Source organism: Oryza brachyantha, chromosome 1, assembly GCF_000231095.2.
Source record: "Oryza brachyantha chromosome 1, ObraRS2, whole genome shotgun sequence".
Taxonomy (NCBI): Eukaryota; Viridiplantae; Streptophyta; class Magnoliopsida; order Poales; family Poaceae; genus Oryza; species Oryza brachyantha.
Window position 1 is genome coordinate 9,664,621 of NC_023163.2, and position 18,706 is coordinate 9,683,326.

Here is an 18,706-nt window from a genome sequence, read left to right on the forward strand (position 1 = left end):
AAAACATTGAAAAATAAAAGCGAAGATGCACTTTAAAACCAGGTGGGCCCAGCTTGGCGCCCACCGAACCGTGCTCTATAAAAAGGCCGCCCCCCTCGCCCTCACCCCACCCACCTTAACCGCATCGCATCGAACCCCCTAAACTTTGCAGAAACACCCCTCGCCGACCCCCATATTTACGTAGCGCTCCGTGTTTGGAGAAATTTTTGGAGCGGGGTTCTTTTGCGGGGAGGCCCCTGGTAAGTTTGCGATTATCGCGTCGGTGCCCTTCGCCGGAGCTGTGCCCCGTATGAATGGTCAAACCCCGATGGGGCTCGCCGCCGCCGCCGCAGCCGCAGTGAGGCCCTGCCGCCGCCGGCTGCTGTCGTCCGCCACGGCGGCGGCGGCGGCGGGGGTGGGGGCGGGGGCTGGGGTGGGCGGGATGGCGACCCCGCTGTTCCCGAGATGCCCCCACCCGCACCACCACCCGCACGGCCGCCGCCTCCCGTTCCTCGCGTCGGCGGCGTCGCAGGCGTCGCAGCAGTCCGGGCAGGCCGCCTCGCCGCCGCCGGCGGGCCCTGTGACGGGCGACCCCCGCGCCGCCGTCTCCGGGAACCTCCCGTTCTTCGACCGCGTCCTCTTCCCGGACGCGTTCCCGCTCGAGACGCCGCCCGCCGCGAAGGAGGAGGATGACGCCTCGGCGTCGGCGGCGAAGGCGGCTGATGAGGAGCTGGCGTCGGCCCTCAGGGCGAGGGAGGAAACGGAGACGGAGCGGGAGGCGTGGAGGCTGCTGAGGAGGGCGGTGGTGAGCTACTGCGGCGCGCCGGTGGGGACGGTGGCGGCGGAGGATCCCGAGTGCACGGAGACGCTCAACTACGACCAGGTCTTCATCCGGGACTTCGTGCCCTCGGCGCTCGCCTTCCTCATGCGCGGCGAGACCGAGATCGTGCGCAACTTCCTCCTCCACACCCTGCAGCTGCAGGTGAGCCGTCTGGCCAATTCGGATCCTGATCCTGTTTCAATTTCGAATTCGAAAGCAACTACCAAACTGTGGATGGTGGGTACTGCTAATTACGTGCACGTTAGGCTTTCCTGCTAGCTGGGGAGGAAAAATACAGAATTTTGCATGGTTAGGGATTAAGAGATATATATGAGAATTTTACTACCGCTTTGGGTCTTTCAGTATCATATTTTAGATTGAATTTGCTTGCTAGATGTGGTTGTTTAGTCCTATATGACCAATTTGTATTCTATATGGCTTTGAGTTCTGTGGGGGGAGATAGAGATAAGGTTTCCCTTTGGCAGACTAAAATGTCTCTTTCTCACATAGTCTGATGAAGTAGACAGCCTATGTAATCTATGGAAGTAGCTGATTTTCTCGTCGAATTTTGATTGTTGGCATTTTGTACTCCATTCAAATAATGAGTGGTGTGATGGAATTGAATTGCTACTGATTCATTTGTCAAAAAATGATGAATTGCTACAGTAATCAATACTGCTAGTGGTGAATGACAAAAACTTGATTCCCTTATCTGGCAGCTGAATTTGTCATAAATTTCCAGTCACAAGTGACACTAGCATTTAACTTAAGGATACATAAACCTGTCTTATTCATAGTTGTTTTGAGCTTAGTTTTCTTATAGTCTTGTCCTCTTGTTATCTGCCAGAGTTGGGAGAAAACCGTTGACTGTTACAGCCCTGGGCAAGGCTTGATGCCAGCTAGCTTTAAAATTAGGGCTGTGCCTCTTGATGACAATAATGAAGCATTTGAGGAGGTTTTGGACCCTGACTTTGGAGAGTCAGCTATTGGACGTGTAGCTCCTGTGGATTCAGGTAATTAACTCCCTCTTGTGATTGTTTATCAACCATGGCAATTTTTTTCTATGTAGTTTTTTAACCAAAATAATTTTGCAGGACTTTGGTGGATTATTTTGCTGAGAGCATACTGCAAGATTACAGGGGACTATGCACTGCAGGAAAGAGTAGATGTGCAAACTGGCATTAAACTTATCTTAAGCTTGTGTTTGTCTGATGGGTTCGATATGTTCCCAACTTTACTGGTCACAGACGGATCATGCATGATAGACAGGAGAATGGGAATACATGGGCACCCACTTGAGATTCAAGTAAGTTGTTTTTTAGTAGAAATTATTACAGAATGATCTTTCTGAACTACTATTGTTTATCATGTGTTCAGCCTACCTGTAGAAAATGAGTTATTAATAAATACAATGTGTTATCACTATTAGGATAAAATACTATAACATGAAGGAGCCAGCATGTTGTTAGACACAATATTGATTTGAAATATTAAAATTTCTGTGCTGCTACTTTGAAGCTAGATTCAAAAGAACGTCTGTACTGACAATTGTATCTGCTTTTCAGGCTTTGTTCTACTCTGCTCTACGGTGCTCACGGGAAATGCTTGTTCTGAATGATGGATCGAAAAATCTCCTTCGTGCCATTAACAACAGGCTCAGTGCGTTATCTTTTCACATCAGGGAATACTACTGGGTTGACATGAAAAAGATAAATGAGATATACAGATACAAAACAGAAGAATACTCCCATGATGCAACAAACAAATTCAACATTTATCCCGAGCAAATCCCTTCTTGGCTTGTTGACTGGATTCCTGAGAAAGGTGGTTATCTCATTGGGAACCTGCAGCCAGCTCACATGGATTTCAGGTTCTTCTCTCTCGGTAACCTTTGGGCTATAGCTTCGTCACTAACTACTCCAAAACAAGCTGAGGGCATACTTAGCCTTATTGAAGAGAAATGGGATGATCTTGTAGCAAACATGCCCCTCAAGATATGTTACCCTGCAATGGAAGACGATGAATGGCGCATTATTACTGGCAGTGATCCTAAGAACACGTAAGGATTCTTGAACTGATCTAAATTGTTATTTTCATGACCTCTGTTCAAACAGCTGACTTTCTTATAATGATAAGTGCATGTAAATGAATGACTTGCCCAGTGAACATATTTAGTATGCCACAGCATAAAATTTATAATCATTTGCTATTATATTATAATTTTTTTAGCACAACAAACACATAAATAAGCAAAATCCAAGATCTGAAAACCTCTTATTTTTTCCAAACATCAGCATATGCTCTGCTGCACCCAAACCTTTTATGAGCAACTTAGTTTATTCTGATATTGTTTTTGATGCTATGCATTCCTTTGTCATTTCCCATTGTGTTGACATCTAATCATTTGTTAACGTGCAGCCCATGGTCATATCATAATGGTGGATCTTGGCCAACTCTGCTGTGGCAGGTACAGAGATATTAACACACTGCTTACAATTTTTACCCATTTTATGACTACGAATCATCCCTGATCAGTGTATTTCATTTCTATACAGTTCACATTGGCCTGCATCAAAATGGGAAGACCAGAGTTGGCCCGACGAGCCATTGCTGTGGCTGAGGAGAGGCTCACAGCTGACAAGTGGCCGGAATACTATGACACCCGGTCTGGAAGGTTCATTGGGAAGCAATCCCGATCATATCAGACCTGGACCATTGCTGGTTTTCTGACCTCCAAGATGCTATTGGAAAACCCTGAGCTGGCCTCTATTCTGACCTGTGATGAGGACCTTGAGCTGCTTGAAGGCTGTGCGTGCTGCCTTTCTAAGAAGAGAACTAGATGCTCACGCCGTGCAGCCAAGTCCCATGTCGTTGAGTAAAACTGCAGAGTCCGTTTTATTAATGCTACTCTGCAGGCATAAGTATACTACCTGTCGACAATTAACTGAGAACGGACACACTATAGCCATGTACATTAGTATAGATTTACATTAGATATCCATCCATTCATTTTCCTCAATGTGCGCTCATTCGTTTTTGCTGAGCTGCCATTGATGGGATTGGAACTACCCTGGGTGATACCGGTGGTCGATGAGAGCAACACTGATTCAGGTCTCTGGCTCTCATGTACACAGGAAATTGAGATTTGTTGTTGTGTTCGGTCCACCAGCAGCTCCTAATTCGGGAGTGCTGCGAAGCCCTAACCATTGTATCCATTGTCAGTATTTAAGCTGTATCTTGCTTGTATCATTGGCAAACTAAACCAAGACACCATTTTCATGTTGTCTTCATGAACTATAATAATGCTATGAATTCTATGATTATCAATTATGTTCTGTTTGGATGTTGAGAGCTGAGACGCTGGAACTGTGAAATTTTTTTTTTTAATTATGCCCCTATCTTTGCGTTGCAATCTTGCATATACGCAAGACTCGCTTGGTTACCATGTTGCCTCGTAGGTGGTCCTGTCTTGAACTTGTCAGGTTGCTTTGGCAGATCGTTTCACATGCGTAATTCAACTTTGCTGTTTGGTTTGTTTTGTCAATGTTGGGAAATCTGGAAGAACAGTCAATGAAACACGGGCGTATGGATTGGAAAGCCGGACATTTTGTGTTGAATCGTGAACTGGGATAGCCTACAAGAGTTTTATAGACGAGAGGTTGAACAACTGCAAATCGTCGTTTGAACTATAAATCTGTACAAATTTATTCCTGTATGCCGTATGAAAGGTTGAGAACTTCAGGATCTCCAAATGTATTGTTCTGAATGCAAAGTCTATAGACATGATCCGCATGAAACAGAATCCTTCTACTCAAGTCATGTGGTCATACTGTTATTGATATATAGGTCTTCTACTCAAGTCATGTGGTCTTACTGTTATTGATATATAAGTCTATAGTAACGGGATCCACATGTCGGTAACTCTAACTCTAAGGCCGCGTTTAGCTTAAGGGGTAAGTTAACTTATTCCTGACACAGAAAAAATAGTAATAGATTAGTATAGAATTAATTAATTATTAAAAAATATAAAATAAATTAATATGATTTTTTAAAACAACTTTTCTATAGAAAACTTTTGCAAAAAATACACCGTTTAGCACTTCGGGAAACAGAAAATGTGCTCGCGAAAAACGAGGGGTAAGTTAACTTACCGGGGGCAAAGAACGTAGCCTAAGTCAGAATATATGCTCGATCCACGTGACATGGCAGAGTGGCCAGAAATATTTAGAATTATTGACTCTATCTTTTCGCTTCTGCTTACAAGTCAAAATTTGAATATCAATCTTAAATTTGGAGTCAAATTTGAGATTTGTTTTCATCATAGTTATTTTTCAGTCTTATAATTTAGATTTTAGATCCCTCAAAATACGTATGTAAAAATTTTATTTACAAATTATTTTTCATTTACAGATATGTTGTCACCCTCTGTGTTAGGTCGATTGGAAGATATACCAAGCTATCAAGGAAAGAAAAAAGATCTACCAAGAAAGATCACAAGTCTGCTATCAGGAAACGGAATCTTGGAAGGGAAAAAAAATGAAAAAGCAAACAAACTAAAGAGGGAAGAAGCCTTCACGCCCAAACGCAATAGTGCCACTAAAATTAACGAGAAAAGACAACCGAAATCCCTTGGATCTCAACATCTCTGACTGATACGTTCTCCAGTTGCAGCGTGCAGGTAAAGATCAACGTTCGCTTCAAGGCTCAGGCAAAGAACAATATCTGCAACGTTACCAAGAAAGTATAAGACCTGTTGACACACACAATAATATAAAGGTAAAAACAAGTTCTCATATATAGAGTACATATTACTCGTTTCATGTTTTCTACACCGTTGAATTTTATGTTTACGTTTAATTATTCGTCTTATTCAAAAAATTATATAATTATTAACTATTTTGTTATAATTTGATTTATTATTATGAGACCTTTAAGTATGACTTATAATTTTATATATTTAGATAAAATTTTTAAATATGACGAATGTTCAAGCATAAACATAAATATAAAAGTCAAGAGCGTCATATAAAAAAATATAGAGAAAGTACATAATAGCAATTATGTTATAGCCTATACAATCTGCACAACAGCTTCGACCACTGCTACTGCATCCTTAAACTTATCAAACACATCATATATTCTAACTCCGTCTCAAAATATAAACAATTTTGCTAACAGAAATTCCTAATTAAAATTTCTTTATATTTTAGGACAGAAATATTATAATTCAGCAAATCTGCGATAAACTGCCGATGAGACAAAATTTCGTGTCAAAAAAAACATGTTCAACTGATCGCTATACTTCACTCTCTGAACTGCACAGTCATTATACATAAACTTTCCAAAGATCTCTCATGTCCAGCTATTCTTGGCCATCGTGGTCCTCAATGCCGGCGCCGCCGTCGCCGACGTGGAAGAGGACGAGGCGGTTGTGGCTCAGGCGGAGCGTGTACATGGTCTTCTTGTACTCCGCCCAGGTGAAGGGCCTGTACAGGCGTGGCGCGCCGGCGGTGACCGTCTCCGGCAGCGCCGAGATCGTCGCGTGCAGCGGCGGCGCCGCGAAGTAGATGGTGGACAGCCTCGGCTTGCCGGCGCCGGCCACCACCCTGTGCCGGACACTCACCAGCCTCCCGTTCGTCAGAGCCTGAAGAACACAGACAAAAACGTTTCAGTTACAAAGAACACACTTTTTTCCCCACTCAGTTTAATTACATGCAACATGATTTTGTCAAAATAACACAACACGAACCATATTTCCCTTAAAATCTTAAATTCGATGATTCTATCTTGCAACTGTAGAAAGATGGATGATTTCGAAATTCTCAAGAAATGCGTGTATATACGTAGCTCCAGCTACTGAGCACTGAGTACCACCGACCTGTAGGAGATCGCCGACGTTGATGAAAAACGCAGACGGGTCAGGAGCCACGGGGACCCAGGCACCGTCGCCGTCGGCGGCGGCGGCGGCGTCCGGCAGGAGCACCTGCAGGCCGCCGACGTCGTTGGCCCGGAGCACGCTGAGGATCTGAGGGTCGGTGTGCTCGCCGAACCCGACGGCGCCGCCGCCGCCGGGCTTCGTTGCACTCGCACAGGATGGGTGAGGAGGGTAGTGGTTGATCCTGACGAGGGAGTCGTTGTCAGTGGCCGTGATGAGGCTGCTCAGCGACGTGGGGTCCCTCAGGCCCAGGCCCTCCCCTAGCAGGTCAAGGACCTGGCAAGCAAGCTGCCTCACTGCCTCCACATAATCATTCACCACCTGGCTGTTAATAAAAGGTTTGACTTGTAATTCTCAATCACTCTGTTTTAAATATACGTATTTTTATAATTTAAATTTTGTATAATAATAAAATGATTTCTGCATGCGCCGGTTCCTATGATTTTTATCGTTCTAATGATTTTAGAGCATGCTTAGAAAGAAAATCTAATCAATTCAGAAATTTAAAAAATGATCATTGAATTCACTAAAAGAGAATCTTTTGATATATTTTTGTCTATTTTAACAACCTAAAACTACTTATATTTTGGAACGAATGTAGGTAGCACTAAACCATGTTATAAAAACGGGTATAAATAGGTGAGAAATCTAAGGATAAAAACGAGTACTACCTATATTTCGTAATGTAGGATGTTTGACTTTGTTAGTTGTAATGTTTGACCATTTGTCTTATTTAAAAATTTAGTATAAATATAAAAAATAACAAGTCGTGTTTAAATTTCTTTTGATAATAAAGTAAGTCACAAGCAAAATAATTGATATTTCCATAATATTTTGAATAATACAAATGATCAAACATTAAAAAAAATCTTATGTTATAAAACAGAGTAAGTACGTACATATTGATAATGAAAATAGTACGTGTTCCACTTTGAAACAAAGAAAAAAACGGGTGACGCGATTTCTCCATTAAAGCGCTAGAGGGAAAACGGGGTAAAGTAAAGTCCATATGGCCTTATGGGTTAGGCCACGTATATCCTATAATGGTATTGGTAAGGTGAATCTTCGAGTTTTTAAATTAAGAAAGGGTCTCAAAAAACTATGAACAGCCCAGCGTTTAATGTCTTGTTGACGTCTTCTGTCTTCGGCTCCTAATTACTCATTTTGTTGATGGGGCTAATAACCTTTCGTTATCCTAATCGTTTGCACTTTGTAGTAATGCAGACAGACACCTATCTAATTAAGTCTAGCACAAGAAAAATATGTCATAAGCCGTATACTCCCTTTTCATATTTTAAGTCAGTCAAATCTCGTTAAGTTCGACAAATTTCAAACACAAAATAAATATACTATGAGTATCCATTCAATTATCGATTTAATGAAACTAATAGTGTGATATGGATGTTTTTTAATGTTTTATAAACTTGGTTAAACTTAAAAGAGATATTACAGTACAGCATGAAGAGAGAGAGAGAGTTCTATTTCAGTGTAACAACAATGCTCAAAAGCACAGTAGCGAAGGGTCTACACTAAATTTTACTATAGTACTTACCAGCTATTAATCTGGATTGGACCATACATAATACTCCTAATAATGCCCCTGCATTGTTTGTCTCAGCCGGTAGCGTCTATACCATTAATACACTTAGCATGACAACATGGAAGTGATCAAAGGATAGTACAAATTTGTCCAAATTAAGCTAAACTCAAACATATATTTTTCTTAAAAAAAAGACACACAGTTTAACAGTTTAATTAGGAAACACGTACACAGGAAAAAAAGAGAGAGTTAGAAGCTGAGAAACAATGGAGCCGAACAAAACAGCGGACAAAGAAATAAGGCAAGAAGCCCTTCAGGATAGGACTGCAATGTTCACATGGTTTATTGATCATATATTAAATTGATGCGGCAAAAATTCAGGACACGAGAAGACTCACATAGATCGGGAAAGGAAAGCTGATTGGTGTATGAGATTATATTGCAGCGACTGAAAAGCTGCAGACAATAATCCTGGAGAAAAAAAAAACTTTATAGGACAGGGACCACCGTGGGCACCCCTGTTAGATTGATTAACGGCAGATTGTTCAACTTCACAATGAATGCTTCGGTCACACTATGCTGTTTTTAGCTCCTGGAAATGCCCGGCTCTCTAATAATTAAAAACATCTTCATTTTTCCTTTCACATCTTTTTTTTTCTAAAAAAAAACATCCCCCCACGTTGTCCTAATAGGCGAGTCCAGCGGTAACCTAGAACTGTCAACCTAGACCCCATCAAAACCGACTGTAAAAAATAGTGTTGCCATAATGATCAAGGAGTGGCACATGTGTGGTGTTAGTGTGCATGTGATGGCTAGCGGAGAGACCATGTGGAGAGGCCTATTGGTGCTAGGAGGGATGCAGGTGGTTTGGTGAATCTGCTTGGTGAGTGGGCTGAAGTGGGGGAATTAGTCGTGCATGATCGCTAGTGTTGCTTTGTCCGAAAGTTGGTCGGAAAGCCGCAAGAAGGCTTAGGTGGTGGGGACATGCTAAGCAACGTATGGTTAGTAACCAAAGAGGACAACGAATATGTTCTCTTTAGCTAGATGGGTCTCCTCCCACACTATGTAACTCATCTCATTCTTATGGCCTTGTTTTTACACTTTGGTCATAGGGAGCCTCACGATAAGGTAGAAGTTGTTGGCGCCTAGCTACAAGGGTTAATTTTGGAGGAAAATGGTTGGTCTTTGGCATCGGAAACACTTTAATTGATCTTGAGATAGTAAGGCGACCTATTTGGTTGAGATGTGGTGTACGAAGTTTTTGAGACACGATTATGCCTCTGCATTTGTGTGTCGGGGCAATGGGGCATTGTTAGAGTTGATTGGTTGGGTGTGGCAACCTCGACAACTATAGACATCATCACCTTTCATCTAGTAGTGCTAAGAGGTGTTGTGCAAGTGGTTTTGTCGTAGGTTAGTGCAGTGTGTTGGAGTAGAATTGGAGCTGCTTGCCATGGTAGCAAGCTCAACAAAAATAACCTTCAACCTCATCGTTGCGTGCTTTGTAGGACATAGTTGGCGGTTGTTAGGAATTTTACACTCAAGTTTTACCTAGTCTTTGACTAGTGCCTAGTCTTTAAGGTGTTGTTTGTGTCTCAGACGTTGTTTCCCTGGTTGGAGGCTATTCCTTGAAATTTCTCCTCATGTTGTAGGTCTCATGGTTGTTGTTGCTGATGACCATCCTTAGGGAAGGAAGCCACTCCTTTGAGCTTGGGAACAATGACTTGGGAGAGTCCCAATAGCTAGGTTACCCCTTATTTTTAGTTCTTTATTGCTTCTTTAGATGAGCTTTTGCTGGTTTTCCCCATTTAATATTTGTCTTATTTTAGGCCTAGTTCAGATATCATTCCAACTCTTTTTTTCTTAATAAAAGCAGGAGCTCCTTACCCTCTTTTAAGGTTTGCCTAAAAAAAACCTGTCATCCTTTTCCTTTCATCTATAGCTATATAGTTACCTAGCTTTAAGCTTGTAGTCTTTCCCTCTAGCATTTGTTGCCTTACCAATCGTCAACTATATATTTTTTGGAGATGGGGTGAGGAAGCAACATGCATTGAAGGAGGTTCTAGCCCTGATAGAGTAGGTCAGATAGTGCTATAGACTAGGTTCTAAGTTGTATTGATATAATTTGAGGAGATTACATAGAGTAAGGTTGATAGTAGCTATTGAAGTTGTAAATTAGGAGGAAGCGAATAGGTGGATTGATGAAAGGGTAGTATCAAGGGGTGGTACTGACCAAGAGGAGGTGAGGAACAAAATAATATTGATTGTAAGGAAAATTAGATGCTACCGTAGTTATAAAAGAAAAAAGATCCGTAAGGAGAAGCATGTAATCATAGAGGTAAAATTATCCTTTGATATATTTATGGGCAAAAATAAAGGAAACTTAGAATAAAGATGCAGTTTTTTATGATACATTTCTCCAAATAAAAATATGGTAAAATTTTAGTAATAAATAAATATTTTATTCAAACTAATATTACCATGCGATTAATTAATTAATTATTAAATATTAAATAATTAAAACATTATTTTATTTGATTTTTTAAGCAACCACTATACATAAATTATTTACACGAAACACCCTGTCTATCAATTTAAAAGGTGTGCTAACGGAGACCGATGAGTAATTAAGCTCGGAATAGCTGAAAACAACTGGGGCTACATCATCTACCAAGACCGTAGATGGACCGATGAATGTGTCGATATTATCCTTGATGCAAGCATTATTTGCTAATAATTAACATAATCAACGGGAATGTTCTGGATCTAGACTGTGTGGTGTGACAGAAAATGTCTCATTACAATTGGTGTAGGCTGAAAGGTGTTGCCACATTTCTTTCAGGGTTTCAGGGAGGCTGCAGGGGAAGAGGACTGAATTGACCTGAAGGGTCCCATCCCATCGGTCCCAACTGGCAGCAGATTAAAGCATCTGCCACCGTAACCACACATGAAACATTACACCTTCATCAGCCCAACGAAAGGCTCCCCTGAATGGATGCTGGTATTGATCGTTTCGGCGAAAATATCAGTCACTCAGACCAACTATAATAGCAGGCTACGAGCTGTCTAAATACTTACGTGGAGGAGAGAGAGGAGGAGTGGGCTTGAACACAAGAACCAAAAAATTATGTGAGAGTGACATGTGGGTCCTTTATCGATGATAAAGAGTTTATTATTATATGGATGTGTTAAAAAAAGACTATAAGAAATCTTATAGCCAGTTTGTTGACTATATTATTAGCCTTGCTCTTAGAGCTATTTATGTCATTTACCAGAGAAGCAGTTGTGTTTTTAGATGAATTTGAATTCTAAAAATATACTCCCTCTATTTTAAGTTACAATATGTTTTAGTTTATGATTGTAGTGAAAAAGCAACGACATCTTATAACATGAACCTGAATAGAGTAAACATATACTTTAAGATGGAGGATAAAGGGCTCCCATCGTTTTGTAGTTGTAATTGCTTATAAGCCAAAATTTAAATTTTAAAACTTATTTTTTTATTTAATATTGTGATTTTTCATTCTAGTTTATTTCATAGCTTTTGATTTTTGAGTCACCATGAATACATATATAAAAGTTTACCTGTAAATTATTTTTTATGGTAACAATACAAATTCTCTTTTCCTTCCCAAAAGTGTAACGATGCGAGTATGATTTCTGGCAGTCCACCATTGGTAGTGTTTTCCAGTAATTTTGTCTTCGCTAATTTTATATCTTACGGTTTTGTTCCTAAAGTTTCCTATAGTACAGTTATCTATGTATATACTCCCTCCATCCCTAAATGTTTAACGCCGTTGACTTTTTTATACACGTTTAAGTCTTCGTCTTATTCAAAAAATTTACACAATTATTAATTATTTTTATAGTATTTTATTTATTGTTAAATATACTTTTATGCACATATATAGTTTTACATATTTGACAAAAAATTTTGAATAAGACAAGTAGATAAACGTATATAAAAAAGTCAACGGCGTTAAACATTTAGGGACAGAGGTAGTGTTTATATATATATATATATATATATATATATATATATATATATCCTCCCTAGCTAAGGGCTCATTTGGAACCAAGAAAGTTTCTAGGAATTTCAAAGGATTGAAAGCTTATGGAAATATTTCCTAAACTCTTTGAATTGTGGTTGTGTGCTCTAAAATTCCTATACTCTTTCTCCCATTCCTCCATTTTTTGGAGGTTTCCAGACATTTAATCAAAGCTCATATTGTGTACCGTTCCTTAGAGAAGTCCAAGCCAACATGTCTCTTTACCTCTCCTCTTTTATGTATTATATTGGTTATTTGAATCAAAATTCCTGTGATTTTCCTTATGAACCAACCAAACATATCTTTTAATCAAAATTTTGTATTTTCGTTTCCTCTAGATTTTGGCTAATCATGACAATCTATTCTTGAATTCTTCCTATTTCTGTATTTTTTTTCCAATAATGTGCTCCAAAGGAGCTATAAACGTATGATTTTTTTAAAGATCTATTAAGAACCATTCAAAAGTTTGCAATTAAGATAAACTATCTACCAGAATGGTTCGAGCAGTGAGCAGATCCATTCACTGATCGACACACTAGAAAAGAAAACATATTCTCACGCCCTATGTGCTTTTCAGCTTTTGAATGCATCATTGCAAACATTATCCACTGAAATGGGGAGAGCGAGAGGAGACAGTTGGGAAACGAGAAACCCAGGATCCTACGGATTAATGTGACAAAAGTATTGGTTTACTTTTATCTTGTTGTAAAATTTAAGTATTTTTGTCAGGGAGTATCTTTTAAGATATGTGAGATTTTAACTTTGATGCACGTACTTATAGTCTTATGTAATATACTTTAATGAAGTTAAAATTTAATGAATGTATTTTCAACAATTAATCTAATATATATTTTTATGGCTAATTTATGTACTGCATTTGTAAATATATATTCTTGTAGAAAAACATGTAGAGAGACCTCAAATTCGTAATGCACTAATATATTAAAAATATTCCTATTTTTATGTGACTATTGCCGTTGTATTATTCATGAGAAATATAATGTGTATCTGTACATTTTTGTGAATGTATGATTACGAAGTTAATGGTCAAAGATATGCATAAGTCCATATATCACTACTACAAAATCCCTAATAGGAACGCCTCATAGGTGTTAGTTAATTTAAAATTAACACCTATGAGGTTTTTACCTTCTTGACCCTCCCACCAAAAGAAAGCAAGCCGAGCCGAACCGAGCCGTAGGCGACCAGTAAAAACCTGCGACCTCCCTCCCTCCCTTTCAATCTCTCGTCTCTCCCTTTCCCTCCCTACCTCATCTCCTTCTCCCTCTCCTCCTTAATTTCATCTCCCTCTCTACCTCCCTCACTAGCAATGGCAGCGACGACAGAGGCGTCCTTCCTACTTGTCGACATGATCTTGGGGCGGCCAGATCCGGCTACCAAAACCCGTCCCCTCTCCATGACATGGTGAATCAACATTGTCTAGCCTGCTTGACAGTGGATCTAGTCACCCAAAGCTCAGTTGCGAGTAGATCTAGGTAGAACGGTGATGATGGCTCCGTGCCCTCAATATGGCGACAGCTTATTTCCCTCCCATGGCATGATGAGGATGGCGTCGTGTGGAGCTCAAGGACTATAATGATGAGGACATCACTCCTTCGGATGAGCACATTGCACATGTTCCTCCAACTGATATACAAGGTCCAATCACTCGAGCTCGTGCAAGACAATTGAATTTAGAGGTGAGCTTGTTTCTTAACTTGTCTTCGTATGTTACTTTGAGGATGATTTACTACCTAATGATTTTATTGTGATTAGAAACATGGGAGAAGACCAAGAGGAGGATGTAGGAGGCGCACAAGAAGTCCAAGACGCGCCAAGTGAAGTTGGAGGCCGAACTCAAGTCGGACTCAACTCAGATTCGGAGTCTAGGAGCAGTGTGCACTAAAACGACCGCTAGGTCGCATATGGACTCGGATGAGGACATTCTTTACATCCACGGACAACTCAGAAGATAACCTTTCGAAGGGCACCGGTTTCATTGCCAAATTCATCAGGAGTCACCGGAAATAATTCGTACAAGTGGAAGTCCAGAATCTGTTTTTTCAGAGTTACACCACCGCGTCGGTCCTTTGGTCCATGTATCGTCGTTGACCCATTAGGGGTGCGTCCAGAGGGTCTTGCACGATCCTCCCCTCTTTATATTCAGTAGCCACACCATTAGGGTTCAGGTTTTGCTTAGATTCAATCTGTACTTTATAGTTTTCGCTGTACATCGGTTTGTGAGACCCCAACTTGCGAGTTTAATCATTCATCTGCAACTTTGGTTGTTTTCTTTGAGTTCTTGCTTGTGTTCTTCGATTCACAGGTGAGGATTAGCCTTCTTGGCGAGGTCGACCGTGCAACGCCGGTCGATAACCTGAGGAGAGTTGGTGCTGTGATTGCGGGGTTCAGAACGTGTTGTTCGGAAGCCGGATCAACTTGTGTTGATTCTCCACCAAATCGAGTTTATCAGAACCTCTCAGAAGATCGGGCCACCCCGTTCACATTATATAAGATCTGGTTGTTTGGAGATCGAGAGCTACCGGGCTGCCATGAGCTCAGGGGTCGTCGAATCTTACCAGTGAGCACTATGCCACTCAATGCATCGACTTGTGCTATGATGACTTGTGCTATTGTTTATGATGACTTGTGTTATTGTTTTGTTTATGGGGAATTTTTATAATTAATTTATGTGATTTGTAATGCTTTGAACGTTTCTAGGGGCATATGTTAGAGATCCACTCAATGCATCGACTCGAATTGAGCTAATGTATGGAGCTGGATTTCTTTTATTCGTGCAACTTATGTCCCCCCTCCCCTCGCCCACGACAGTGCCGCTATATTGGTATCGGTTGAGCATCCAACACCTGCTGTGTTTCCTAACTAACACCATATATGGGTTTCTGCACTAGTGTATGTCAGCCCTAAATAGCAGGCAAAAAATATAGAGTAATATGAAAAAAAAATAGGGATCAAAATGTTACAGAAAATATTGTTTCTTCCATGTTTTTACTGATAAAAACACTGAAAGAAAGGAAAATGCGCTGTCGTATATTTTACAAATTTACAAGAATTTGTTATTTCAAAAATGCATCCCGCTATTATGAAAATATATTTAAATAGTCCCTCAGCCACTTTTCACGAGACCCCGACATTGTAATTATTGGGATCATCTTTTTGTCAAGTGGCTGATTATTTTATTCTATTAAATAGTTGTGTCAACTATTACATCAACATATAATACTTCATGTCACTTTTGTTCCTAGAAGGTGAAACATATACTGTGTTATAACGTAAATTATTTTTAAACAATAAATTTAGTGTGGATCCTTGCCAATATGAAACACATAATATTTTAATATAGGCAACCATGCATATACAAATGCATCGAAACAAAAACTGCACTAGATTCATATGTATTAATCTTGCAAGTTTAAGAAATCGGCAAATTTAGGTTATGCATGTGTAGGTTTATTAGTCGAATGATATTAAAAACAAAAGGAAAAGCAGACCATTAAAAAATAACAAAGCTGTTATTATTTGTGGTTCTATATATAATACAAATTTACCAAGATAGTTAGTTAATACTCTATCCGGTTTTTTTACGCCGTTAACTTTTTAATTTATGTTTGACCATTCGTCTTATTTAAAAATTATGTCCAAATATACAAGATTATAAATAATACTTAAAGTTACTTTAGTAATAAACCAAATCATAATAAAATAGTCAATAATTATATAGATTTTTTGAAAAAGTCGAAGGATTAAAAATCAACAGTGTCATTGAAAAAAATCAGAGGAGTGTGTGTGTATATATATAAACGTAATCATATGCATTGTCAATAATTAGTCACGACACAAAAAATTGTACAAACACGGTCAATCAACTAATTAGTGGAAGAAAAAAGAAATGATTTAAAATGTTTGGAGAGAAAAAGAAAAGAAAGGTTGCTTGCGCACGAGCGCAATTGTGATGTGATTCGTGATGAATTAATTAGTTCCGTATACATGCATGCATGCATATATATATATATATCATATCATATAATACCTGAACCGGTGAGGGTGATTCGTGTCGATGGCGTTGGCCTTGCGCGCCACCGAGTCGGGGTGGGTGTGCAGGATCAGGTACTCCAGCTCGCCCACGTCGCCGTTGCTCCCGATGCTCCGGCTGCCGTACCCGAGCGGGTCGGGCGGCCCGGCGAGCTGCTTCTCCGCCGCCGCCCGCGCGAAGAACGCCGCCGCCGCGGCGTCCATCCGGGCGGCCACCCGCGGCGCCACGCCGTGGTTCACGGCCTTGAAGAAGCCGCCCCCGCCCCCGCCGCACGCCCGCACGACCTGCCGCGCCAGCTCGCCCCGCCCCGCCGGCGCCGACATGTCCACCACCGCCGGCACGCCTCGCCGCCACGTCACGGCCTGATCGGCCGCCGCCGCCGCCTCCCGGCATTCCGCCGCCGACGGCACCACCATGGCGCGCGCGCGCGTGCGTTAATTTTGCAGCTCGATCTCTCTCCGCCGCCGCCACCGCCTACAGTGCTTGAGCTTGCTGTTGCGCAGCTGGGCTGTGCAGCGATGGTCGCATTGGCAAAATCCACTGTATTTATAGGAGATTATATATATTTATTGTGTGTACGTGTTCATGCGGAGATTCCTGTGGAAATGCTGACCATAGGTTCTGCATCTGACCTGGTGTCCTTAAGCTAGCTCGATCTCGATCATAATTATGCATGCATGGTTAATTTAAGTGCTTAATTATTAGCTTGGGATCGATCGATTGTTGGACGGCCTCTCCAACTGTCTGAATTGCAGGCCGTTAATTATTATTATATATTTCTATGTCACTCACTGGCCTGCATGCATATTATATAATAAGTTTGGACGTCAACAAAGTAACAAACAGAATGATGATCTTATGTGGCTTACCTAGCTAGCTGTCCAAATTGTAGCCAACGTAAACTGTCTCTGCTAGCTTTTGCTAAAAGGTCGATGTCGACCACGAGAAAATGTCAACTTGCCGACTGTAATATTTTCTCCGTCCTAAAATATAAAGACTTTTAGAGCTGGATAAGAGTTCGAGAATTTAAATGAAGTATAGCTGTGATTGGTTGATGAGAATACAAGTTAGAAGGAAAATTTTAGTGGTGGGAGTTTATGACCGATGAAAAGAGAATGTAGTTATATATTATATTTGGGATATATTTTTATGCTAGAAATTATTATATTCTAGAACAGAAAATTACAAGTGTATATAATTGCCCTACTTATTATACTTGGCAATTTTTGCTACATGATATTGTGACTTCGTGATTTTAGCTGTAGGACCCATACAAAATGACTGTTATTTTGAGGAAAAATACTCTGTAAACATAAAAATTAACTCGTGAACGCATGCCTATTAAAATATATATTTCTAGCCATAAATTGCGTGAAAGGTTTAAAATACCCTTGGACCTACACCCTATTAGGCTACTGATTTTTGGTTGAATCAAGAAAATTGTGTGAAAATTCTACCCCGGGCCTACATGATAGATGTCCACGAGCTAATTTTTATGTTATAAAGTGTTTTTCTCACATCACTTCGTATGGTGTCCTATGGCTAGAACCATGAAACCACAATGCAAAATGTGCCTTATTCTAGGTTAGTAATGATATAGGTAGGCTATCTCATCGTGTACTGAAAATTTTGTCGATCTGATCCTGCCTGTACCAGCGATTTTTTTTAATCTAGATCTGAAACTATTGAAGTGATGAAATACATGAGTTTATTCAACAGTACTAGATAGTCAAATGTCTCGAGATTAAATTCTAGCTAGATCAATTAATAGAAGAATAAATCCCAGACAGGTAGCTTCTACTTGAAGTTGCAGACGACACTGTGGGAAGTACAAGTGAATTTCAGCTCATTCTTAATTAAGCCTAAGACATGGAACATAGCGCAAGTGGGTTGCAATTTGGATAGTTAATCATATATAGTCATTATTCAAACTAAGATCTCTGGCTCTCGTACTTATAAAGAGCTTCATATTACAATCGATCTGTTATCTGAATGTTAACCCTAACAAGAAATGAAAAACAAAACTATATATTGCTGCAAAATGTTATATATACCCTTCATGCCCTTGCTGGCTTCAAATTTGTTAGGTTAAGACGTGAACATGCTGCGCACAGCAAAAACCATATGATTAATTACCAGTCTCTCTTCTTTCTTGAGAGATTTATTTTTGAGAAATAAGAATTCTAGAACGAACTTACCATTGAATTAATATAGAAGAATTAGGTATAGATTTGGAAGGTAAGCCCAAAGAGAACTTGAACTTACAGGCAAGCTAGTTAGGTCGACTTTAATCAATCTAACATAGTACATCTGTCCTAAAATATAAGTA

General features: G+C 40.2%; 2 protein-coding genes across 2 annotated transcripts; one reads left to right on the forward strand and one right to left on the reverse strand.

The window, feature by feature from the left end:
* Positions 1-110: 110 nt before the first annotated feature.
* LOC102710080 (neutral/alkaline invertase 1, mitochondrial-like) lies at positions 111-4,122 on the forward strand. The gene is made up of 6 exons (XM_006645785.2): positions 111-961; positions 1,647-1,812; positions 1,894-2,105; positions 2,365-2,858; positions 3,218-3,266; positions 3,355-4,122. The coding sequence occupies exons 1-6, from the start codon at positions 290-292 to the stop codon at positions 3,676-3,678; spliced, it is 1,917 nt and encodes a 638-aa protein (XP_006645848.2). The 5' UTR covers positions 111-289; the 3' UTR covers positions 3,679-4,122.
* A 1,701-nt stretch (positions 4,123-5,823) lies between these two features.
* LOC102710361 (gibberellin 2-beta-dioxygenase 2-like) lies at positions 5,824-16,793 on the reverse strand. The gene is made up of 3 exons (XM_040519957.1): positions 16,375-16,793; positions 6,678-7,059; positions 5,824-6,443 (listed from the first exon to the last, which is right to left on the reverse strand). The coding sequence occupies exons 1-3, from the start codon at positions 16,791-16,793 to the stop codon at positions 6,162-6,164; spliced, it is 1,083 nt and encodes a 360-aa protein (XP_040375891.1). The 3' UTR covers positions 5,824-6,161.
* Between the last annotated feature and the right edge of the window lie 1,913 nt (positions 16,794-18,706).